The sequence below is a fragment of the Artemia sp. Qi Xiang Cuo genome, chromosome 2, assembly GCF_049724085.1.
Source record: "Artemia sp. Qi Xiang Cuo chromosome 2, ASM4972408v1, whole genome shotgun sequence".
NCBI lineage: Eukaryota > Metazoa > Arthropoda > Branchiopoda > Anostraca > Artemiidae > Artemia > Artemia sp. Qi Xiang Cuo.
This window is the reverse complement of record NC_142795.1, coordinates 38,845,773-38,872,448: the sequence shown is the minus strand read 5'-3', so window position 1 is coordinate 38,872,448 and position 26,676 is coordinate 38,845,773. Positions and strand designations below refer to the sequence as shown.

At 35.7% G+C, this 26,676-nt stretch overlaps 1 protein-coding gene across 1 annotated transcript in view; it reads left to right on the top strand.

The window, feature by feature from the left end:
* wts (serine/threonine-protein kinase warts) overlaps positions 1-26,676 on the top strand; it is an 83,152-nt gene that overhangs the window by 20,683 nt on the left and 35,793 nt on the right. Inside the window, exons 2-6 of the mRNA XM_089100851.1 lie at positions 1,936-2,139; positions 12,027-12,132; positions 20,719-21,142; positions 21,620-21,894; positions 24,099-24,232. Of these exons, the coding sequence (XP_088956977.1) occupies positions 1,948-2,139; positions 12,027-12,132; positions 20,719-21,142; positions 21,620-21,894; positions 24,099-24,232 (1,131 nt within the window). The 5' untranslated portion in view covers positions 1,936-1,947. The remainder of the gene's footprint in view (positions 1-1,935; positions 2,140-12,026; positions 12,133-20,718; positions 21,143-21,619; positions 21,895-24,098; positions 24,233-26,676) is intronic.

The following is a 26,676-nucleotide window of genomic DNA, read 5'->3' as shown; positions in this document are numbered from 1 at the left end:
GGTAGTTGTATGCTTGGTAGATTATTTGATTCTTTTTTTGGTTTAAAATGTTTTTTAATTAATATCTTTTAAGATCTGAACTATGAAAGGAATCTTGTGTTTTCTTTTTCTCTCAGTTATGACATGGATATTTTCATTCATAAAACCAAAAGTATAAGATCAGATTTTAATCCAGTTTTATGTTGTGCCTCCATACGGAAATCCCTGCCAGTTAAAATTCGGTTATGTCATTCTCATAGACAATTTGAAAAAGAGCTAACTGACCACCTCTTATGTCTAGAGAGTTAGTTCTCTCCTCCCTTCTCTTTTTCCCCTCTATCTGTCCTTTTCAATTTGTTTATTTCATTTATTTTGATTGGCATGGTAGTTTTTGCTGTTGTTGTTTAATCATTTTCTTTCTTTTTTCTTGTCCTTCTATTTGATTTTAGTGCTATTATTTAACGTTTTGTTTAGTCTCTCACTCTCACAGGCCAAAGAGCCTTTGTGGGGGTCTAAGGTTTTGTAAAAAAAAAAAAAAATTCCCTGTTTCTTTTAAATAAATTGATTGACTGATTTATTGAACAAATATAGTTTTCAATTTAACACAAATGACGCAATAGCCTTTAAAAGGCTTACAGGTGGCAGGGAACAGTAGCCAAACTCCCATTTTTAGTAATATCTGTTCGTTTTAAGTTTGACTTGAGAATTCATTTTAATTTCCACTCGTTTTAAGATTTTTTTTATTATTATTCATCTATATCTGTATCTGTTACCTTTAGGTTTGATGTCATTATTTTGTTATAATTTCTGTTCGTTTTGCGTTTCATTTATTCGTCGATAGTAATTTCTAACCTTTTCAAATTTGAACTATTAAAGGACTTGATTTCCGCTCGTCTAGAGTTTTAATATGGCACTTTACTTTTCTTTAAAATACGGCTTTTTCAGATTTTTTTCAATTAATGCACAAAAAAGTCTAAGAGGAGAAGATATGCTGCCTAACCTAACTGTTGTGTGCATCAAGTATCAGATATGACTTCAGGTACTTCAGGTACTTTTCAACTGTGCTACTCTAAACATTGCACAACGTTTACTACAAAAAACTTACCTGTTGGATGTTTAATTATTATGAAACCATAGGTTACCTGATAGATACCATCTGGTGTTTGTAGTGGCATTCAGCTGTATTCCCAATCTTGATTCTCATCATTTAAAATTAACATATTTTGTTTTAATAACTTTGGTTTGGCACATTGATGATCCTCAGGTATATATCCTGCTCCAGAAAAATTACAATAGACATTTTTTAAAGATAAAAATTAAATTTGAAATGTGAAATTATGTGTTAATACTTTGTTTGTTTCTTTTTTGTCCTTTTTTTTGAGGATCGCATTTCTGAGGAAAATTTGAAACCTCAGTAAAAAAAAAGCCATATTTAAAAGGCGTACTGTCTTCACTAAAGTGCATCTTTAACTTCATCACAAAACACACTGAGTCCCGGGGGGATCCCCCATATTTAGGGTAATTTCTGTTTCTTTTCTTTTGATATCACTCTTTATTCTCAGTAAAAAAAAAAAGAAAAAAGAATATCCCCTTATGACATTGAAATTAAGTTAATTCTAGCTAACAGGAGATAAGGAAATTGAAAGATCTCCCCTCCTATACAATTTAGAAATTCTGAGTATGTCCTCTGTTCAAATTTTCACCACTCCCCTCCTTCTCCTCTGAAAAAAAAAATCTGATACCCCATTGTGAACCTTATATGCTGGTTTATAGCTGATGGTCACATTTTTTTCCTTTCTTCCACTTCTTGGGCTAATGTATTAAGGGAGTTCAGTTGCCTCTGTATATTCCCTCTTAATGAAATTCTTAATTCTAGTTGTTAATACTCGCATTTTTTTTTTTTTTAGCATTTCAGAACATGGTTTGATGGATTTTTACTGCTTTTTTTTCTTGCAGGTGTTAATTGATATGGGCCAAGATATTATTTTAGTCGAAATGTCTTCTAATAGTGGCGACAGAACTAACTATAATTTCCGAGCCCTTCAAGAAATTAAAAATTCTCTTCAGCCTTACGAAAACGATCCTGGGCCTGTGTTAAATTCAGATTTAACAAGACAGCATCTGGTTGCTCAGCAGCTATTGAACCTAGGTTTTAAAGAGGTACAGTAATGATTCTTACTTAAATTGTTACGTGTTTTTTTTTAGAGTGCTTCAGTTCGAAAACAGATCTATTTGTTATTCCTGGTGAGGGGGGGGGGGGGAGGTTAATTAAAAATATAATTATCAGGGGTTGAATTTTCTTGTTAAAAACTATTTCACTTTTTTGGCTAAAGGTGACAGTATTGAGGTATTTGTTGCAACATTCTTGCCCCAGCAGTGAGGATAAATTATTAAAGTGGCAAAATCATGTAATTTATGAGAAAGAAGCTTTAAAGTACTGAGGACATTAAAATGAAACTTTTTTTTGCCCCCTGGCGCTGTCTTAGGTCTATTCACATTTGAAAACAAGGATTGTCGGGAATTCTTCTTCTGGGTGTTATACAATTATTATAAAACAAGCGTAACAAACATCATTACAGAAACAAACGTGTGATTGTCCAGCAATACAACAATGAATGGGTTGGTACAACCGTTCGGCTGTCCTCTGCCAAAACCAAGTATCTACATTTTTCAAGTTTCCGAGAAAATCGTAAAATAGTGATTTTTTCATTTTCTAAGCTGGAATAGCTGATGACGATACACAACTTCGTCAATAGGTATTCCGGAGTTGCCTTAGTAGTGAGAAGCATTTTTTTTGCACACTTTTCTTTTTAAAACTTGAGCAAATGCAGATACTAGGTTTTGGTAGAGGTTTTCTTTGCTAATAAACTGAGTATTCCACCGCCAAAACCTAGTATCTACACCAAAAATTTATTTTCAAAAAAAGATCTTCAAGTAAAAATGAAGATAAACTGCTACTTCAAATACAAAGAAAGGAGAACTGAACACTTACTTATCAGAGAGGTTTATTCTTCGTATGGGTCTTCTTCATCCTCAATGAGATCTAGGCTTTCGTTGGAAACCGCAAGCTCCTTCCAAAATTTCCTTCGATTTGTCGGCATCATTAAACACAGTTTGTTAACAATTGAAACTTTTTTCTGGCTTTGAGCGCCCCTCGGAACAGAGCTGGGCCCTGGAAGCTGCTTGATATTGAATTTCTTCTGAAGAAACAAATATTACTTTTCCTCTCCGTCGAAATCTTGGAGGAATTTCATATCGCGGAACCCCTTTTGAAAGATAGCTGCAACAATTGACTGTAACTTTGGTAGGGGTGAATCCTTTTACCGGGGGTCCTTTTCTTGGATTTCCAATCCTTGAAATCCTTCAACTCTATTGCAGAAACTAGCTTCCTGCAGTTTGCAACACGCTGAACAAAGTCAGGGCAGTCATAGCATTTCTCCTTTTTTCTCATTTTTGTTTCAATGTTGCCGTGTATGCCGTCTGCTGCATTGTGCGTGTGCCCTTTTGTCAGATACTTTAACGTTATCCTCTTGGGCCCTTCTTCTCTGTTGACCATCATCACAAGAGAAGTATAAAGCACACACTTCTTATTCTGACTTGAACAATTGTCCATCCAGAATAGGAATTCCTGGACATCCCTCTCACTGTAACTACAGTATAAACAGAATCCACTATGTTTTTGGCACCCCTGCCCCTCAAAGCTTCGTGTAACAGCTCACAAAAAGAATGGCCTTTTCCTACAGACGCTGCATCATACTGGTCGACACGAACGAATGTTTCATCGAAAACAGCAAGACGACTAAGGAATATGGCTTCTTTGTTCCGCGGCATGTCGGGTGACAAAATCACTTTTTGCAAGTCAACTGCGAATACACATATTCCAGTTTTTCCACTTTCGGCTGATAATTGAATGTCACGTTGATAGGCATGTGTAGCCTTTCTTGCCTGTTCAATGTGTTCTCGCCAGTTTTGCCTGGAAACATCAGCATCGTGAGTCTTTTTTGCAGCAGCAAAAGGAGGTTCAAATTCTCCATTAAAGCCTTCCTCGCTGCTGTTTTCTTTACTGATATCATTGTTCTCCATGAGATTGTACTTTTCACACTCAGGACAAACATAGCATGCTGGCATCATTAACGAAATGTGCATTTCTTTCAATTGACGTCTGTAAGTCCCGTGCGACAGAACTGGTACTGGGTTCTTAGTAACAAAGTCCTGATGCATCAGATCAACCGTCAAAGAAGATGGCAGTTATCTGATGTTGGCGCATTTTTGCGACGGTAATGTGGCGTAGAGGATCCAAAAGAAATGATATGATTTTTCACATTCTCAACTACTTCTGGTGGTAGCTTGTTGTGAGGACTCTGCCCACCCCTGAAATCTATTATGCGCTCGCCAACTAGCCCAGTTATCATCTTCTTGCTCAACTCAGTTAGGTATGAATTCGATTTAAACCCAAAAGTATTCATGAATAGTTTCTTGCAAACTTCCATTTTCACTACCAGATTGTTATCTTTCTTCGGAAGGTAGTAGTGTCTAGTTTTATATTTTCGGTAGACTTTAACCGATTGAGGGTCACCTTCTACCGTCTGTCTTTTTTATGCACTCCAACCTGACACAGCCGGCCAGAAATTTGGTTCTTGATGCATAGCCTTCTTTCCAAAAACTTTTCCAGATTTCTTTTCTGGTTCCAATGTCAAGCTCTTTACATCTTCTTTTACATGTAATATCACAGTAGTTTTCAATAAAAGGATGCTTGCGCTTAGTATGTTCTTTTTTTGTCTCTTCACTTCTGTTTCTTTTTCTTCTAAGGTGTTGTGTATTCACATTTTCTTGCTGTTCAGTATCATTTATTTTATGATTTGTATTACCATTTGCTGACATAATTCTGGCCTCTGTATTTCTTTGTTCTCGTATGTCTTGACTGTTTCCTTGCAGCTGATCTCTTCCAGTACAATAATCGGCTCTGTTTTCCTCAGAACTACTGGCATTCCTCAAAACTTCACTATTACTGATCTGTTTATTGGCTACAAGAGTTTCAGTCACTCTACTGCATGGCGTGTCAAATGACTCTAGTTCGGAGATCAGTAAGTAATGGTTGCAATTCATGAAACACTGGAAGTTCAGATTCATTAACAGAAGGGTCTTTGTCAATCTGGGTATCTTCGTAAGCTGTCGTCTGCTCAGCTGAGCTTCTTACAGCAGTAGGTTGTCCGACGACTGCATCACTGCCTGCAGCTGCTTGACCAAACCTGAAATAGGAAATACCTAATTTGTCGTTTACATTGTCTAATGCAGATATTTTTTTTTTTTTGTACTGGATTCATAAATTTTTTTTGAAAATTCCTACAGGCTGTAGTGAGCCAGCACCTCCAATGGTAAAAGCTCAACATCACTGTTTCCTTGAGTTATTAGCCTTTTCGAAACTGTCAAAAAATTTGCCGACAGGATTCAAATCTTTGCGGCTTGGGATACAAATGTTGCGCAGAAGGGCAAATATTGTGACATATGGCAAGACATAATCTAGATGGAATATAAGGTGATTTCAGCTTAGCGCAACAGCAACCCCTAATCGCTGAAACCAAAAAACGGAAGAAATTTTTGAGTAACCCATAAAATGTAAACAAACAAACCAAATCTGGAGATTGAATGTGAAACCAGTTGTTTTGTAGGGTAAACTCGACAAAGTAGTTTTTACTGCTTAGGGATGAGATTGCAGTACCCACGACTCCATGAGATACCCAAGACCAAAAGTCTTGGTAACACTCCTCTTCTTATATCTGACTGAGCTGACGCAATTTAGCCACTCTTTTTTAGCAAGGTCTGGTCTACTACAGGAGGCTACAATGGTTCAATGTGCTTCACAGGTTCAATATCGTGAAATATCTCAAGAAATACTGAATGGAAGAAAGCCATTTGGGTCTAGGGTTGTAGAGTAGATAATGATCTATAAGCCTGGTCCTCTACTTGAAGTCAGTATTTCATTCTAACAGAGACTACATAAATTGAATCTGTGAATATTGTAGCCCCCCTGTGAGTCAGGTTCAGACAGACACAAAAATACAAGTTTTACTTACTCTGTATTTCTATGTTCAGCTCTTTCCTTTGCTATTTGCACTGCCGGTCTTGCAAGCACTTCTCCTCTACTATTATTAAAACCCTTCATCATTCTTCAGACTTTATTATTCTTCTTGCCAAAAATAAACAAAAGAAAGCGATGACCGTGATGAAATGTTGCTGTTGTTTCACGAAATCCGTAGATGCTTGGTTTCGTCTGCTCGGCTTTCGCCGCAGATGCTAGATTTTGCCACCCATTTTCCTGCTGAATGTATATACTAGGCTTTACAATTCTAGTATGTGCGTGCTAGGTTTTGGCTGTGGAAAACCGGTAAAATATGTTTTTATCAATGTAGATACTAGGTGGTATCTCTGCAACTATAACAGATAGAAAAAGTTGTACTTCGCCACTGGATTTTTGCCGTGTTAAGATTAGGGGAGGTTCATCCTTGACTCAAAATCGAATTTTTGTGTAGATACTCGGTTTTGGCAGAGGACAGCCGCGTTATGTTCAATGTTCAATAGGGCTATTGAAGAAATATAGTATGTAACAATTAAGTACCATAATAAAAGACATTTGTTGGATGTACAAGAAACTAAGGATTTAATTTATATGTCAGTAATCAAATAAAGAGATAAATAAAACAGAATAGGATAGCCTAATTGGTCTTTCTGAAAAATGTTTTTGTAGGTAAGTCAATTAGCTAATAATGTTTTGTGATTAATCTTGAATAATTTTAATAGCATATGCACTAATGCATGGCTTAGATTTATGGCAGTGTTTGTCTTTTTCTTCTGCAATCAGGAAAGTAACAGCTTCTAGAACTTGAAACAGTACAGTAGCTTCTAGAATATTAAAAATAGTGTTGGCCCAAGTAACGACCCTTTTAGAACATCATTAAAATATTTAACCTTCCATTGCACCCGACATTGCACCATCAATACTCATACGTAAAGGACGATTGTAAAGAAAATATTTTAAAAGGTCCACAAAAGCCTTCGAATTTCGCAATTATCAAGCTTTGCAAACAAGATACCATGATCAACGGAATCAAAGACTTTCACATAACCCAGAAAAACTGAAGCCACTTTCTAACCAGCATCTAGGATATCATATACGGCCGTCATCAAAAATGGCACTTCCTGGTGCATAGACTTTCCTTTCGAAATCCAAACTGGGTTTGGCTAAGAAGTCCCTACAACTGAAGAAACTCAGCCATTCTAGAATTGACTATTTTCTCAAAAACTATTTAATGCTGGGAGAAAAGAAATGGGTCTATAATTATGTAAGGAATTCTTACCACCATAATTGAATAATTAAGTAACCTTAGCGATTTTAAAACAATTAGAAAAAATGCCATATTTTATGACCTGATTACTGTCTTTTAGAGCCCTTCAATGTTTACTGAATCGTATCTTTAAACGAGCAACTATGTATTTATTTATGTATGTGTTCAAAAAAAATTTCTTGAAAAGGGCTCTATTCCTTTTTGATTTTCTTTTTTAATTGACACCCTGGGATTTTCTGGCCTGAAAAATGATCTAGATAGGTGTCGAGTTTGAGAAAAAACAAAAAGAATCATTTAAAAAAAAGAATGAATATGAGTGACGTCATATTTATATAGCCTCCATTTCAAGAGCATAAATTACATCATTTCTCGCTGAGTGGTTTTATCGTTTTTAGTATCTATGACGTATGCAAAATTACATAAGATGATAAAGGACTTTAACAGCTAAAGAAAATGCCTTGGAACAAGAACAACAAAAGTACATTGAATTGCAGAGGAAAACATTGCACAACGAAATCTGCTGTTAGATGATAAAGGAGAATTACAATGAAATGGAGGGGAAAAAATTTCTTAACCAATCTGGAATTGAATGAACTTATTTTAGTGCCAGTGAAGGGTAAACAGGAAAGAGGAATTGTTATCATGCCAGAAAAAGATTATGCGAGTTACGTCACATTTATATACATTCAAAGAGCAAAAGTTACATCATTTTCCCCCAGGGGTGGTTATATCATTTTACAAAAGATGACAAATTACTCTGAACAGTTAAAGAAAAAGGCATGGAACAGGGTGGTTGTGCAAAATTACAAAAGATGACAAATTACTCCGAACAGCTAAAGAAAAGGGCATGGAACAAGAAACAGTAAAAATCACATTTATTTGCTTACGAAAATGTGACCTAAAACTAAAAAAATAATACGATAATTATGCTATTACATAATTTAGATATTTAAAAAATACAATAGAATAAGGAACGTGTTATTTTAGTGTCTGTAAAGGATAAACAGGAAGAAGGAGTTGAATTCACACCAGAACTTTTTAACTCAGCTGAAATTGCTAATTTGGCACTTCGTGACTTAAAACTAAAGAATAACGTGATAACTATGCTAATGCGTAATTAGAGAATCAAGTATATACAAGCCTGCCGAGTGCCAGGGTCCGGGAAAAGCCCGGGCTTCCGCTACTACTTTAATATACTACAAGCAAAACATCATATTAATATCAAGCTCTCTATCTTCAAAAAACTGAAACTTAGACATTTCTTACTCATTAAATCGAAACAAAGGATCACCATCAAATCTCAGTCAATCAGTACATGCTTTAGGATTTTTATCTAGTCTGTAAAAATTATTCACGCACAGTAAAACTCAAAAGTTATCAGAAACATCTTTAATCACAAGGCTGCCACAAAGTTCCTTTTCTTGCTTCTGTTTAAAGCTCCGTATCTTGAAGGCTACCAATACCTGTGAGCATACGATTTTTAGTACTTTTGTTTCGATTGAGATTCTTGGAACCTGTTTTCGCTTGTCTAAGAAAGACAAAACTTGTTGTTACATAGACTACAGCGTTAGAGTCTGGATAGAGCAGATAGACCAGTCACGAAAAGGAGCAACCCCCTTTGCCTCTGTAGTCAATAGGCTAGGAGGCGGAAAAATTTAGTTGGCTTTGTTAATTACTTTGAAAACTCTTTTCTGGGTGTCACTTCGTTGCACACAGAGGAGAAAAAAAATAAGAGAATGGCTAGAAGTACAAAATACAAAGGAAGCGTTGTTAAAACAAGGTTTCTTGCACGATTTTGAGCTTACATACATTTCTTGAACTATTAGACTACTTCCTAGCGCCCTTTTTTATTTGCATACATTTTTGGTAATAGCCTATATATTTTTCTACCAACTTCTTTGCTTTTTTTAAAGTTTAAGGTTCGAAGTTTTATTTGAATTAGAATAGGAAAGTGCAAACTCTGGGAGACTTGGTTAGAAGAGAAAAGTGCAATGGGACACCAAATGAAAGAGTGGTGTAGAGCTGTTCCGGGAGTTCTGTTCTATTTCTATTGCTCTATCTTCAATGCATTGCATGTCTGCCATAAGGACTCCTACGCTTTACTGCAGAACGCCAGAACTGCTGAACATGAGAAGAATGTTACCATAGAGCTAACGCCGAATCCGTTATATCTCTCGGCAGCATCTTCCATGGAGAGCGGCGAACCGACAAAACTGCCCATGCATCTAGGTGCATGCGTAGTGCGGAATGAATCAACAGTTGCAGAAATTACATTGGCTCTAAAGATGATTGAGTCTGACTATTCTGGGAAATCCCAGACGGAATAGCAGATGTACATGGAAAAATGTTTCGAGATACAGTGGTTAAAAACTTTTTCTTCGGGTGAACTAAGTTCGCTTATTTTTAACTCAAGCTCTTGGACCCTATTTCCGGAAGATGATCCTTGATGAAGTTGCCAGAAAGCAGTTGTTCACAGTGTTAACTTTTCTGCATCCCGATGAAGTTTCAAAGCCAGTTTCTGCTCACAGTTTATTATGTTTTGCCAGGAAGTTACCCATTGCGACGCAAAAAGATATATTAGTTGAAGAGTTTAAGCTAGTCCAGTTATCCGGACTTCCATCCGAACCAGGAAGGATCAAGGACAAGTGGAACAACATGATCTAGGGAGGAAAATATCTAAATTTGTTTGAAGTCATAAAAATTGCTTCGACCATTTCACACAGGTCTGCCAGCATTGAGCGGGGTTTATACCTTTCCTGGCGAATTCTCAGCGAAGAAAGAGCTTCGATGAATGAGCGAGCTTTGAATGCAAAACTGTTTGTGATAGATATGTTGGACAGATGTGGAGAGCGTGCGCAAAATGTTGCTGTCACTAAAGACTCGATAAAACAGGTCAAATATGCTTGAAAGACCTATGGTTTCTCCCTACAACAGGAAAAAGCCTTGAAAGAAAAAACTAAGAAAGACCGACAGGATTTAGAGGCAAGAGAACGGCTGAGAGAGCAGCAGCTCGTTATACGTCTTTGAAAAGACAGACAATAGAAACTCTCGAAAAATCTCTCAAAGAAAAAAAAAGAAGCGTTTGGTTTCAAGGAACAGGCCGCAGACAAGTTACTGAAGGAAGCTCATAACTGGCTGAAAAAAGGCATTGAAAAGAAGGACATGGTCGAGATACAGCTAGCGCAAGCAATGATAGATGGTGCTCAAAGAACCAGCAGCAGTTAGAGTCAAAGAAACAGTTACTGATCACTTCTCTGGTCCAGTAGAAGGCAGTGCAAAAAATTGAAACAAATAAGTAGTGTGTTCTAGTTACCGTACCCTTATTTCTTTCATCATATTTTTGTATCTGATTATTTGTATTCGAAAGTAAAGTGATCAGAAAAAAGAAGAATGAAAAAGCTCCTTCCATGTCATGATGATTCTCAGGTGTTTGGTGTCTTAATCATCACTTGGCCTCTGATCATGGAGAGATGTCTGCAAATGATCATTCCTCCTTTTTTCCCCTAGTCAAGTGTCATTTGTTGTTGTGTCCCTGCTGTTTTCTTTCACAAGCTTTCTGAAAACTGAGTTTTGGAGTCAATTTTGCATCCAGGAAGGTCCCTAGAGAGGTCCTTTTTTCTACTAACAAGTAGTCCCTAAGTCCCTATTTTTCACCACTTGACCCTGTGGCAGCCCTGTAATCACAACTGAAGCTGAATCATACTTAATATAAAAAAAAATTCAATCGACGACTCGAAGGTAGCAGTAATATGAGTGCAAATATTCACCAAAGGAGACATATCATAACAAGATATCAGATTCAGAAGCTCCCAACTTAAAATTTGTGTTCGCTTTATTAAGGTTCAGATTAAAGTTACCACGCACGAACAAACGTTTATTATCCTCACCAAGCTCATCAAACTGTTTGTCTAATAGTTCCGGAATCATCTGCTTGCACAGCACTATATATGTGCCAGTTTTTGATAAAAATTACATGATTTGCATGTCCTACCTTTTTACCACCAAACTTTGCCCCCTGTGATTTTCGTTTATAACCGCAAATGAAAAGAAACATGAAAGTAAAACATTTTGCCAACGTCAATGAGGGAGGCTCAGGTGAGCGTCGCACTAGATGAGCTTGAAAAATATTTCGAATTACAAGTACTTCAATGCAACTGGAAGCCACTAATGCAGGCTTTTAGGATGAATCACTTTAAAGAGGATTGGACGCTTTTTGTTTAAGAAGAATGAATAAATAAATAAATTTATTTCTTTGTTATGGAATTACTGAGACGGGGATCTAAAACGAAGTTTTTAGTTTCTGTTTTGCTTTAATTCCTTGATAAGTGTATGCCGGCTCCCTATGGATAGTCTTTACTTTGAAGCATTCGTGAATTGATTCCTGTCAGTGTTTTCTCTTCTTCTTTTTACAATCACTGTTTTCTTATTTTTTTATTCATGAATGAATGCCTCCACCGAATCAATTTTTATAAAGCCATCATCTATAATAGTTTACTTTTTATTCTGTTGAATATTGAGTAAACTAAATAAGGTAATTGCCACATATAAAAATCAAAAGGTGACTTAGGCTCTTGTCCATAGCTGAAGGGTTTGGAAATTCTCATTTTGTATCAAAAATTTCTCAACCATTGGGGTGTAATATTACATGTAATTTTATTGAAGATCCTTTGATTATTCTTATTTGATATAAACTTGTTCATTTAGGATACAATTGCTCGAGCATTTCTTGCTACTGGTGGCACCAACCTTGAAGCAACCTATGAATGGATACAGGCTCAAAAGGATCCTCCACCACCTCCTCGAACTCAGGGTTTGTTTTTATTTCATCGTTTTTAAACTTAGCGTGGGTCTGGCTGATAAAAATAAAGCTATGATATATGGGATGAAAAACAGAATTGATCTAGGTTGCAAAACGTATAAATACAATTATAGTATCCGAAATTTTCTTATTAGTTGTCTAATATAGACTGGAGCGAATTTTGCAAATAGTAAGGAATTTTTAAGTTTTTCTCTGAGAAGAAATAACAGTATATCTGCGAAGATAGTTTCGTGATTCCTAATACGAAGAAAATGAAACTGTGGTACTTTGTTAAACTAATTTTTCAAATTATTTCCAAAAAAAACAAAATTTTTCTAAGAAAAGTAAGAAGTCATATATGCCATATAATTCAAACTTAAAACGAACAGAAATTATTTTCAATCAATAAGTTAAACCAAAAACAAACTGAAATTGAAATGAATAACCACATTAAACATAAAAGTAACAAATAGTGCTTTGAATGAATAAATGTATTCCAAAAAGAACAGAAATTAAAAAAATAATCAAGTCAGACTTAACACGAACATAAATTACCACTAGCAAGAGTACCGCCCTCTGTACCTTCTAGAGGCTCGAGTTTCATTTGCGCTTTATTGAAAAAGATCTATATTTCGAGCAGTGTGAATCTCGTTTGCCATTACGTGAACAATAACACACACAAGAAATGATTTCTCAAGGCTAATCAAGGTTAATAAATTGAAGTGGTGCTACCGCCCTCTCAAATCCCCTATTAATTTGTGTTAATTGTGTTTTATTTAAAAGTGTGTCTTGAATAGAAGGATTTTTATTTGTCGAAGTATCAATAAATAAAAAGAAAGAAAATCACAAAGAAGAAATAATGAGAGTAGATTGGTTGTTTAATATATAATGAAATTAATTACTAGAAGTCCCAGCAATTTTTCAATGTTACGAGAGATGAAATGTTTAAAATATTCGTTTTAAGTTTGACTTGACTATTCTATTAAAAGGATCTTTTTATGTCATATTTAATTGTAAAAAGTTTATTCAATTTTTTTTTTTTTTTTTTTTTTTTTTTTTTTATGATTCATATATTAATCTGTTGCATTGTCTGTTATCCTCATGTTTAATGTGACTATTCGTTTCAATATCTGTTCGTTTTGGGTTTTGCTAGTTCATTGATTGTATTTTATGTTCGTAATAAGTTTAAATTATCTCTTGACTTTATTATTGCTCGTCTTAGGTTTTCAGGCTTGTTAATAGGGGTCTTTACTTTTTGTTTAAAACTTCTGTTTAATTTAAATTAATTCTGTTCGTTTTTAATTGACAGAGTTTTATTATTGGTTAATATAGGGATTATTTCTGTTTTTCGGCTTAAGAGTGAAATTTTTAATTATAGTCCGAATTTTGGTAAATTTGAATAATCAGTCAAAATTTTCAATCAAGAGTGACTTTGTGTAATAAATATTTCGTAATAGATTTACTTCTGAATTTTGGGTGGATGGGAAGGCGCTTACTATTCATATAGATTTAAAATCTGTTTGGTCTTCTATACGACTGAAACAATCCTGACGCCCTTTAATCCTACAGGTATCTTAATCCGCCATTCTCTTAAAAAAAAAGTTCTTTTAATTTTTTTGGGTAGCTGTTTGTTTAAATTATTACATGCGGAGGCTATTTATTAAAATTAATTTGAAAAAAAAATCCACAAAAGAAGTTTTTCAAAGAAAAGTAAATAGCTGCCTTAAACCAAAGAAGAGCAAAATACAGTCAAATAATTTTAATAATACAGTAAAATTCAAATAATCATCCACCATCATAAATCAAACCATCATAGATAAATGACACCCAAAGCGAACAGAAATCATAACAAATAACCAAGTCAAACTCAAAATGAGCAGGAACTAAGAGGAGTAGGGCTGACGCTGCCCGTGCCATATAAAGACCAGAACATATTTTGCAATTTTGGTCGATTTATCATCCCCCTCATCATTTACTGAAGGCTCCAACTTAATACCCTAAACCATTCCTGAGATACAGCCCATTGATATTGTGCATGCACATAGTGTGGTAAGATGTAGTTCAACTTTCCCTCAATATTCTCTGAAAGTTTCACCTTCATACCCTTTGCCTTTGAAGTGGTAGTATAATAGTAGTTGTTGTAGTAGGAGCAGCAGTAGTAGTATCAATAGTAGCAGTAGTACTAGCAAGTGCTAGTAGATAGTAGCAGTATTACTTTTTTTCTATATGTTTTACATAATTTTTGTTTCATTGTGAAATATAATATTAACTATATGTTGATGTTTCCAAAGCAATTGACAAAATTTCCATCTTACTTCTGATTAAGAAATGTCGTCTGCCATGCGGTATTGGCCCACGAACTAAACCCTTACAAATAGAACACAAGCCTAATATTACCTTAAAAATAGAACGCATAAGGTTGCAGTAGGAGATGCTTTATCATCCCCTATGCCTTTGATAACTAGAGTTCCGCAAGGCAGGTGTCTTGGGTCAGTACTCTTCTACATTAATAATTTGCCGAATGTTGTTAAAGACTTGACTATAAAAATACATGCAGATGACGTGAAGGTATACAGGTCAGCTGTGAATGAGCATAAGATTTTGTTAATTTGGGATGATTTGAACGATTTGTATAGGTGGTGTACTGCAAATAAATGTTTATTAACAAAAGTAAGTGCCACACTGTGCGCTATTTACGCAGTTTCTTTCAACATTATCATTATTTCATTGATGGCAAAGTTTTCTTGAATGTGGAGTATGTTCGAGACCGTGGGGTTTGTTTTGACTCGAGTCTCAAGTTTTAAAAGTATATTGCAGATGTCACCCGTCGGGCAAATTACCAATTGTAATGTCTAATGCTCAAATTCTTCAAGTTTAACCTTAATTCATTGTCACTTGATGTGTACTGTACAACCAATACTTGAGTATTGTTGTTCAGAATGCTATCCTCTTTATAAGAGAGATAGATCAAGAGTCGAGAAAGTGAAATAGAGGGCTACTAAACTCATACCTTACCTGAGGTATGTGCCGTACCACCAGAGAATTGTTTAGTCTCTATTTCCGAAGTGACTAAGCTAACCTGATAAATACCTTCTGCATTGTTGGGAACGTTAATAATACTACTCCAACTCACTTATTCACTTCCACAGAATATAATAGTACCCATCAACACCAATACAAAATAAAACAAATATACATTAATATATACCATGCCCAAAGAAAAGATTAGGTCAAACTCTTTGTCCAGCTGTTTGTAGAAAACTTGGAACACGCTACCGCCAGAAACAATTGCAAGTATCAGAGTGCAAGTTGTTTAAAAATCCTTTAGTCTCGACAGGGTTCCATACTAGATCTTAATGTGATCCGTTTTGAAAAAAGCTTTGTTACATTAGTTATTCTTGTAACGTGTCGGTTGTTATAAATTGTGTTTCAGTGGGTTTTTTAATTGTTGTCTTTAAAATTGTGAAATGAAACAAGAGAGAAATGTTAATATTTATGGTTTTGGGTGATCAGCGAACATCATAAGGTTTGAGAATGCAATCTGATGTAGTCGGTCATTCTGAATACGAAAATCAACTTCATATAGTCGAAAAGTGAGTGCAAGATCCACATTTCTTCAAATTCCCTGAAATCGATCTCAACAGACAAAAATTCCTTAAAATGGATTAAAAAAATTACAAATTGCTCCAAAATCGCTCAGTTACGCTCAAATCAGAGGAAATTGAATAAGGCTCAGTATTCTCTTTTCAGAGTTGTTTTATTCTTTGCCGTTAAGTTGTAGTCATATAAGTTGAAGAAAGAGATAACATTTTTATTCCAGATAATCAAGGAATAAACTTGATTAATCTTGAAAATTTATCATTTTGCACAATGAGTGGTCTAGAAATTCTCTAACCCTTTTCATTTTTGAACTATTAGCGAAAAAATGGATTGGCCCAATTTTTAGCTCTGATGAGCATTGACATCTATTCAACACGGTTGCGCCTGTCCCAGTAGATCTCTGTGACTTAGCCGAGAAAAAAACTCCGTCAATGCAATATAATCTATGGAGGAGCATGTTGCTGCTACTTGAGTCGAGCGTAACTTGATTCATTGAGCACATGGCAGAGATGCAAGACTCACCCCCAAGGTTACATCAGGCTTTCTGAAATGGAAATGGACTGTTCAAAATGAAGTGTCGAAATGCCCAATTCAATTGCATATCTCCTGATAATGCGATATAATATATTGTTAATTTGGATTCAAAGACAGAGGTTGACTTGACAGGGATTACTACGAATGAGTAATTTTCGTAATTTATGGATATGATGATAAAGAACGTAATAGGATCTGCTTGAAAGACTGTGGCGGTTGCCGTGGCAAGCCAGGATTTCGATACAAATTTGCAGCATCTGTAGGTAGACACTGAAAGTTAGATGACTGGCAATCGATACTATCAAATTCCAAGGCAAAGCCAAAACTGATTGAATTTTATGTGAAAAATTGAAAAAATTGGTCCATCTGCGTCAAGCAGGTTTAACTGTCTACTTTGCTGGAGGCTTTCAAGAACAGATGAAATAGTGGTGCTCAGTGGAAGTAGAAGTGTTGATACAGACTTTGAACAGCGTTTAAGTTGCACTCATGGAGAGGCAGATACTAGAGATGTGTTGCGCATATTGCAGGAATTTACCAAACGATTTTGTTTTTTCAATCTGCCTTCTTTTGACGCTTTAGGGCTGTCAAGAAGTTCATTTTATGTTCTCTAAAGGAAAAAGTGTAGTGGCTAAGACTGTCGAGAAATAAGGACTAGAGGGAATGTTTGTTTTTAATAATAATTTATTTTTGACCCACTATACAGAAAATGAAGTGGAGTAACACAAGAAAAGAGAAAAAAAATAAATAAACAAACAAAAAAAACACAAAGATACATTTAACAACAACACAATAAATAAATATTACACTCAATGCGCTGTGGCTACCCGGATAAGTGGGTGGTTAACACCCAAAGTAGCATAAATGTTCTCTTGAAGACGGCTACTTTGTCTGACAAAACAATTTACAATATCTGGAGCGCCAAAAATCCGCATCATCTTTCTATTACTGTATATGCGAGGTATATACAATTAAAACTTTCAATATCTAAAATACATATTTCTAATATTGCTAACATCCCCTAGCCGAAACAGGATGTGAATGCCAGCTGGTACCAAAACTGCGTGGTCACAAAAACTCGAGTACAATTTAGCCAATGCTTTTCTGTTGTATCTTCCCCTGTTGGGGACAATTTTGGCGTACCCCAGTTTCAGCTTATCTTTAATATCACTCAATGCCCGGACACGAAATAAAGTTAGCGATTTGCAAAAATTGATCCCAAGCCATCGGAAAGATTCAACACTTTTTACAGAAAATGCGCCGCAATCAAGCGGCATTGCTGAAGATTTTGAATTAAACTCTAAATATTCGCATTTATCAGTGTTGAGGCTTAATCCGATTTCCCCATACAGCCGCGATACTAGTAGCACATACTTCATTAATGTAAACTTTGACCTGCTAACAAGCAGAAGATCATCCACATATGCAATATAGGAGACGTTTGACAACCCTTAAGAGTAAGAAAGCGGTATCATATTAAGAACACTCAATAAACAAGCTTTAAAAATATGAGGTGAAAGCACACTACCCTGACGGACCCCAGATCTAACTGGGATTTCGCAAAAGACCCGGGAACCCTGCCTCAACTGAATAAATGAATTCTGGTACCAAAACCGAAGAACACAGATAATTGAACTATTCACATCCAAACGTGCCAGAGAAAACCATACCTGAGAGTGACAAACAGTATCAAAAGCTTTAGATAGGTCTAACGCACAAAAGTTAACTTCCGTTTTGCAACGATGTGCTTTTTGTAACACCTTTGCAAGTATACGATGGGCATGCTGGCATCCTATACGCGACTTAAAACCGAACTGATTTGCGTCATAATCCACCTTATCTTGAATAAATGGGAGCAGTACATATTCAAATAGTTTGCTTAAATTACACGCTACAGTGATAGGGCGGTAGGATCCACAATTAAGCGAATCCTTCCCTCGCTTCAGAACAGAGGTAACAGTACCACACAGGAAAGAATCAGGCACCAGTGAGCTACTAACACACATCTGAAAAAGTAGTTGCAGATGGCTAATCAACTCGGGAGAATCGATTCTTAAATGTTCAACACAAATTCCATCCAAATCAACAGACTTAGATTTTAGTTTTGTAATGCTTTTCACAACAGACTCAGCACTAATAGGGATAATATCTTTCTGGCGTAGTCTACGCGGAATAACTGAATCAAGCAATCTACAAAACCTGGAATGGACTGCATAATTAACTGTACTGAAAATTGTCAAGCAATGACTAACCCAAGAATCACAAGGAATAGAACTGAACGAAACAGTCGGGTTTAGCTTACTAAAATTCAACACTTCACTCCATTGCCGAGGACTTTTCGGAAATTCCTTACCCTTATATCGGACGCTTCGCAAGTAAGATTTTAATTGAGATTTGTTTTTTTTTTTAATATTAAATACATGACCTAAGGTGGGGCGGTCACTCGCATTCCATATCCGAAGCCACATTTTTGCCCGATTTTTAACAATTTTTAACTGAGGGTCGTCTTTTCATAAAGAACTTCTGGTTTTCAACCGAATACGTGATACAGGGATAACATTGGCCTCGGCTTGCTTAAGGCAGGCATCAATCTGAGAATAGCAGGAATTAAGTTGTGATCGAGCATTAGGCGAGAGGACACTGGTACAAAGTAAAGGGCAAGGAACTGTCACAGGTGAGAGCAGAGTTGCCAAAGTACAGATATATAATTTCCAGTTAGCTTTATTCCATTCATGCTTATCATACCATTTCGTGCCCCGAGGAGAAGATTCACACTGATTCAGGCCAGAAGACTGCGAAAAAGAGACGGTAAAAGAGAGGGGGAGGTGATCATAATCTCTTTCTTCATCATGAACCTCGACACTCGAACATATCACACCAGCCGAGCAAACAAAGTGGTCTATATCAGACACATATCCACTATTATGAATATAAGAAAAATCGGCAGTCTTGGCTACTATCTGATATCCATCTGGCAAAAACTGAAGTACAAGATCAGACCGAGTTGACTCTCTATTTATATTACAATTTAGGTATCCCACTATGATCCACTTAAAGCTTTGTCTTTCAATATTCTAAGGAAAATTCTTCAGAGAAGATACAATTTTTGTAAATTTATTAAATGACAAAACTGTTCTTTTATCATGAGGTAGGTAAGTATTGATAATCACTAGATCTGCAATTCGAAGGGCAATGAAATTATCGCAAGAGTGTATGCACTGGGGAGAGAAGCACGAAGGTATATTACTCACAATACATGCAAGCCCTCCGGGAGGTCTGCCCTCGTCCGTCTGGCACTGGTTGTATAAACTTGATGTTCATCATTTCTGTTTAGTGATCTGACAATTACAGCTGGCAAAAGATGTTGCTGTAGTAACACGCTGTCAAAATCGATCATTTTCTGATTTATTGAATAATCTCTGTCTTTGGTGCCATTTATGTTCAAATAACACCCAGAAAATGTTACTGTCCCAGCCATTTATTATTCGAGGCACGATTAGCTATTGCACTGCGGATTAATCGGCACTCTAGACTGAATGCAACATGGCCTTCACCACATAGCGCACACTTCGGTTCGGCCAAACATGGTGCATCTTTTGTCGATAAATGCATTCCGCTGCAGCGGGAACAGCGGGGAGGGCTGGTGCAATTGGCCTTCATATTATCAGGTGATTGACACTTATAACAGCAACGGGGAGGACGGAGGCACTCAAATACTCAGAAAATTTCATATTCTACCTTAAGTCCGAGACGAAGTGCATTTGTAAGTCCAACAGCATCGTCGAAGAATATCTTAACAGTCAAGGACTGCCCGATGCGCTTAGCGTCTACAACTCCTTCACGCCCCACGAACAAACTGACGTCATAAGCTGACGAACAAACTGCTTGTGAAAGAGATAAAGAGGTCAAAGTTTTATCCTTCCGCGTAAGAAAACTTCTTTTTGCTAGCGAGAAAGTGATTGTTGCTTCATACAGTAGATTAACACCTCTTTACCTGTCTTGATGACTTGCAGGTTAATTTATACCCTCGAAAGCGAGAACTCAAATATTTGCCACTATATGACGCTATTTTTGCGGTAATTTCTGGTTGTTTTGGGTAAGATTCGGTTATTTATTTTAATGTCCGGTCGTTTTAGGATGCATTTATTCAACGTTTGCAACGTCTGTTATCTTTATATTTGATCTGATAATTCGTTTTAATTTTAAACTGTTATATAGCTTTATTTCTTCTAGATTTTTTTTTTTTTTTGCTATTTACTTTGGTTTGAAATATTGTTTTCGGAAAACGCATTTTTATAGTAATATGAGCGAGGGGACGATAATTATAAGTATGACCAGTCTACATCTTAGTCTAAGTATATCATCGACGAAAAGATGTAACTTTTATTTTCCTATGCAATAGACGTTTTTAAAACGTCTATTTTAGTGTACTTGCATTTTACTAATTCTTTATTATTATTTTTTCAGCCTTGTCAATGATTACTCAACAAATCATCCGTAAGCCTAGCTTTGAAAGATACAGGGCTACGCCATATTTTGAGACCAATGGAAGTACGAGGTCAGACAGTCCCTCGAGGCATGAAACTCCCCCACCTATTCCGAGCAGAGAACGACCACAGAGTCCACCTCCACCTCCGATCCCTGCTAGAGATCCTAGTAGATTTGACGTAGCTAGTAGAGAAAGAATTGCTGAGTCTTTTCGAGATAGGGTGGTTGATGGTAGAGACTGGATGCTAAGAGGAAATTCCCCTCCGCCTCCTCTTCCTCCGCCTCCAAGTAAAGCTACTATAACAGCGACACAGCATGCACAGAGAGTTTCTCAGTCACATGTACCGAATAATCTTCAGCAGATTATGAAAAGAATGTCACCGGTTACTCTTCCCAGTTCCAGGTCAGTTTTAAGAAGATTCTAGATTTGATCCCAAGAGCATGTTTCATTTGCTTTATACTAATTTTTGTATTTAATGCCAAAGGTTTACTAGCAAAATACAAGAGAATCTACATTTGGACTAATTTGAAAGGGTAGTTCAAAACTGAATTAGCCTAACATATTAGTATATCATGAAAATATCACTTCTGCTATCCTTCAGTTTAAAACATTTGTAAAACCATATTGCTATGCAAAAAAAAAACATTAAGGGTCGGGAAATTTTGTCAACCCATGCCAAAACAGGGACTGAGAGTCATTAGGAATTGCAATTAACTTATATCGTACTGAACCTTCTGTTCCGTGACTGTTCTTCATGTGAACTGAACCTTGCCTTCAACGAGTTTAATAAAACCAGGCAGTTTTAAAAAAAGTCTTAAAACCTGTACATTTATGTGGTTTATTTTTTATTGATATGATTGTTTTGTTTTTGAATTTTAGGGTATCTACGCCAGGATTGAGCTCAACGGGAAGCCATAGGGGTGCTAGTCCGGCCCCTTCTCTTTCATCTAGTTGTCGAGGGCAGCCCATTGTTGTACAAAACGGCCCTCAGCAGCAGGCTCAATTTAGTCATCAGCTTCTGGCTATGAACATACAAAGTGCGATGCAACCACCATCATACCATATCGGAAGTACTAATGTGAAACTGACTACGCCTCCTCCACCTCCTTATCAAACGGCATTGCAACATAGGCAGAGTCCTACTTTTTCGGGTGGTAAGTTCTTATGTACAGTTAGTTAACATATCCTGAACCTCAAATAGACTGAAAGAATAAAGGACAGACTCAGACAGTGATTCAGTGTGAGTATTTTGCTGGGGTTCTTTTTGGTAGACAAAAGGAATTTTGGTAAATCTTTCTGACTGCTTAATTCCTTTATCCTATCTGTTTTTGTCTACTCCTTTCTTATTTCTTGGTTGTTTATTATCTAAGAAATAATGTAGCATTTACATAAAAGAATTTCTGGAACTAAAATAGTTCCAATAGAATAAACCCTATTCCAGAGAAGTCCCAATGTTTCAGATATCAGTTTCTTAGCAGACAAAAGAGAAAAGCTCTTCTTTTTTCTCAGCAAAGCCATATTGCTTTTGGATTCGAGTCTGTCGATTGAGCTTTTAACGGGTTTTCAAACCACTTCTTGTCTACCGATTAAGTTCAATTTCTGCCCACAACCTCCAATCATGTTACAATGAATTTTAATACAAAGCAATTCAATTATGTTTGCTCTTCAAGGTTTAAGGTCAATGTTTTAACTTTCAGAGAATATACAGCTTAGATTGAAAATCAAAATAACTGGTAGTTATTTTTGTATTTTTTTTATTTTTTGTTTGTTTGTTTGTTTAAGATAACGCATTTTGTTTTGTAACGCAATTTCAGCCGAATTTCGGACTTTTTGAAGAAAAAAAAACAATTACAATTTTTTGGCCATTTTTTCGTTCCTGAGTAGAGACCAAACTTTGTGTGCTAGCTCAGAGCCGTTTAAAATAAATTCTTTTACTAAGAACATCAATGCAGAAAGTCCAACCTGTTAATTCTTCGCGTTAGATAAAAGCTTGAAGGCGTGACATGTATTTTATATTGCTTATAGTGCGGTCAAGCATCCCAAGATTACTTATCTGACAAGCCCGATTACTTATCCTTAGCGTTTCACAAGACGTAGATAGCGTCCGAGGTTAATAGGTTTACGACTTGAAATGGTCTGGATTAGTTGTCAAATAAGTTACACCTGCTAACCCGAAGAAATGTAGGATGAGTGAGGATAAGTGATGTCATATATATACAAAAAAAAAATCAATCTTGTCAAAAATGGAAAAAGTACATGAAATTACAGCCAAAGAATAAAAAGAGACAGTAATTGCTAAATTTGACACACCTTCAGGGAGTTTATAAATAAGCTAGGTTTACAGTAAAGCCCACGTGATTAATGTTGTTATTCGCCTAGTTGCCGATAGCGTTTCAGTTGACAAGTTGTCGGATAAGTATTTGTTGTTATTTTACGGAGTATACCTATGGAACTTTATATTAAGCGGATAGGTCGGATAAGAGATGCTCAAAGGCACTATTAATATTGATGATTAATCTCTTAGCTTTCTGAAACTGTAAAGCTTTTTATAATTACGAAACGAATAAAGTTTAAATTTCCAGTGTTAAAACTTCTTAATGCAGCTTTGGGATTTTTAACAATAAATGCAAAGACTTATTTTAAACCCATTTCCTGTCATACGGTTAGCTCCAACTTTGCAGACAAGCTTAAATTTTGTATTCAAAATTTCCATATCCAGACTTCTAACTGGAGCTGTGCGAAGTTCCAGTACCCAAAAGTGTATGAATGACAGTTATACACTATAAGCAAAATTTGTATTGGTGACATTTTCAGTCATATTTTCAAAGCGTAAAAAAATATTTAATAATGTTTATGATAACTATGACTATGAGTGAATTAGGTCATTTTCTGTACATAGATTGGGCCCAGCATCATTGATTGGCTGAAGACAACAAACATTTCCTCTTAACTTTTTTTCAATACGTTCAGAAACAGTTTGCTTAGAAAATCTAAGTTAACAATTACTATTTACCTCAGTTTATAAAATGATTTTTCACTTATTCATATAATTTTATGGTATACTGAAACGTGTTTTTTTATGTTTTAATTTATTTTTAATTTGAACAGGGTGATATTGTTCAGTATAATGATGGGTAAGAGAAACTAATAAAACCAAGGTGAAGACGGGTCCAGGTCCTGAGAGAGGTGAGTACTGAGTCGAATAGCTTCTCTTGGAGTGAGATGAAAAAAGTATATCCGCTTCCAAAAGAGCATTTTATAGAAGTTAAGAGTTAGTGCAATTGCTATTATCATTCTACTTTGCAGTGATTGGTTTGAGATAGTCACTGCTTTATTTATGACAGTATTTTACTTTTAGGTGTTGCTTCTCCGTCGATAATGAGCGGGCCAAGTCCAGTTCCGAGCGACTCAGGACGAGCAGTTCTCATGTCCTCTCCTTCACCTAGTCTCAATAAACCTCCAATTATTATGCAGTCTGTCAAAAGCACGCAAGTATGGACTTACTTTTGTCTTAGTTGTACGTTTAAGTAGTACGTGGGGATTGTTAACATTTTCGGTTACTTTTAATCCCCTAATCAGGGTTAAAACAGTTTTCAGATTAGCCTTCAAAAAAAGTATTGGATGTTAAAAGAAGGCCCAGAAAAATTAAAAATTTAATCTCAACGTAATTTTTATATGTTTAATTGTAGAAAATTAATGCAAATGTTTGCACACTTCCTGTCATCCAGTTGATTCCAATTTTTCAGGCAAGTTAAAATCCAGTTTATGGTATTTTCAAATGAAAAAGCTCTGATATGATGCGTCCGAAAGTCTGGTTTTCTCAGCTCGAACTCTTCTTTCTGCTGATTTTCTTCCTGGTGACCTCTTCTCCCCTCTGATTTTCCTGGCTGATGCAAGTCGTCCTGCCGTCTTCTTTCTTGTGTAGCAGTTTGCTAGTTAAGCATCAGCTGAAACATGCTCCTCATAGCTATTTTATCTGAACTTCCTTTGGGAGGAACTTGATTCTTCAGGGCTTAAATCCCAGAATGAAAGGTCTGCTGACACCAAGGATTCTGCTGCTGCAAGAAGCTGTCCTGGAAACTTCCGATGGACATCTGATGTTGATTTTGTTGTTGCTCTAATTTTTCTGGTGACATATGGTTCGTTACTCCGATTAGTGTGTTACTACCGGTTTGAACCATACTTTTAAATGATTAAATGTAATAAATACTCATTGTTAACGCAAATGTTTTAAATTTTTTAATTGTAATGATACGTAAAAAATATTTTTACTGATTTTTTGCTAATTACAATTGTTAAAAAACTATTTTTTCAATCAATTAGTTTTGCATAAATCGGCAAACGTTGAGACGCTCGGCACAAACAACTGACCAAAGTAAGAAAGAGGGAAAATCGTCCCAGTTTTTAGTGTTTTTTTTTTCGATTTATCTAGGTATGTTACGCTAAAAAAAAAAGATAATTTTTTTATTTATAGTGTGCTTTTGAAGAATATTAAAACGTTGCTCTTGAAAAAAGTTTTTTTCTTTCTGTTTCTATTTATTTTGCTTTTGAATGAGTGGAATTTATCCAGGATAATGATAGGTACGGAGTAGATATTGCTGAACGCTGTTCGCTCACTGGTCGATAGGTAATCAGTATTCAAAATGATTGATTTGATGCCTCGATTTAAAATACATCCATTTAGATAAGCAAAGTAAGCTCACTTTGTGAACTCATTAAATTGGCCTTCTTGAAAAGATATATAGTTCCAGATGCCATGAAAGAGCTATTTAATTTTCAAAATCATGTCGTCAAACTATAGGTCCATTCAGTCAAACATGCTTCTTTTTTTTATCAGAATTTCGCCGGGTCGTATGTTATCTTTTTTTTTCTTTTTTTTTTTTTTTTTTCTTTTTCTTTTTTTTTTTAGGGCGGAAATTGGATCTAAAAATGGAACCCAATCTGATATGCCAAGGGGGTGGTCCCACTTTCATATTAAATCACAAGATTTTAAAGATTTTGATATGATTGTCATTTGATTTATCCCCTTAGTGTTTGTTTAAAATTAAATTAAAAAAAAACAAGTTTTTTTAACTGAAAGTAAGGAACGACGTTAAAAATTTAAACGTACAGAAATTATTACGTATATGAAAGGGGCTGTCCCCACCTCAACGCCGCCCTCTTTAAGCTAAAGTTTTTTATTTTTAAAAAAATAGAGTTGTGAGAAAGTAAAAATTTAACGTAAAGAGCGAGGCGTTGAGGAGGGGACAGCCCCTTTCATATACGGAATAATGTCTATTCGTTTTAAGTTTTAACGTCGTTCCTTACTTTTAGTTAAAAAAAAACTTGTTTGTTTTTTTATTTAATTTTTGAACGTTTTGAATTAATGCAGGTTTTGATTTTGGCTCACCGTACATGAATAATCAAAACAAAATTTGCATATTAATTTTACTTTTATTTGGCTAAATGGCTTTCTCGAAAATTCTTTAATTTTATTTACTAACGGTTTTATTAGTAATAAATATACGTAACTTACGAATTAACTTACGGAATGAACTTCTATATTCACAGATATTTAATACGTATGATAGGGGTTCACCCCCTAGTCAATACCTTGCTCTTTAAGCTAAAGTTCGAATTTTGTTCCAATTCTTTAAAAATTACCGCTTAATCAGAAAGGCCGTTAATTAGAATAAATAGCTCTTATGAAAGTACTAAAAAATCTTTGGCTTAAAGAGCGAAGTATTGACTAGGGGGTGAACCCAATCATATATGTAATGTTTTCTGTTCGTTTTAAGTTTTGATTTTGCTCCTTACTCTCAGTTGAAAAACTTGTTTTTTTTTATTTAATTTCTGTTCTTTTTTTTAAATAATGCTGGGAAATCCGGCGTCCCCTTCATATCAATGTCCTTTCCCCCGTGAAAACTTCCCTCATGGAAAGATCCTCCCATATAACC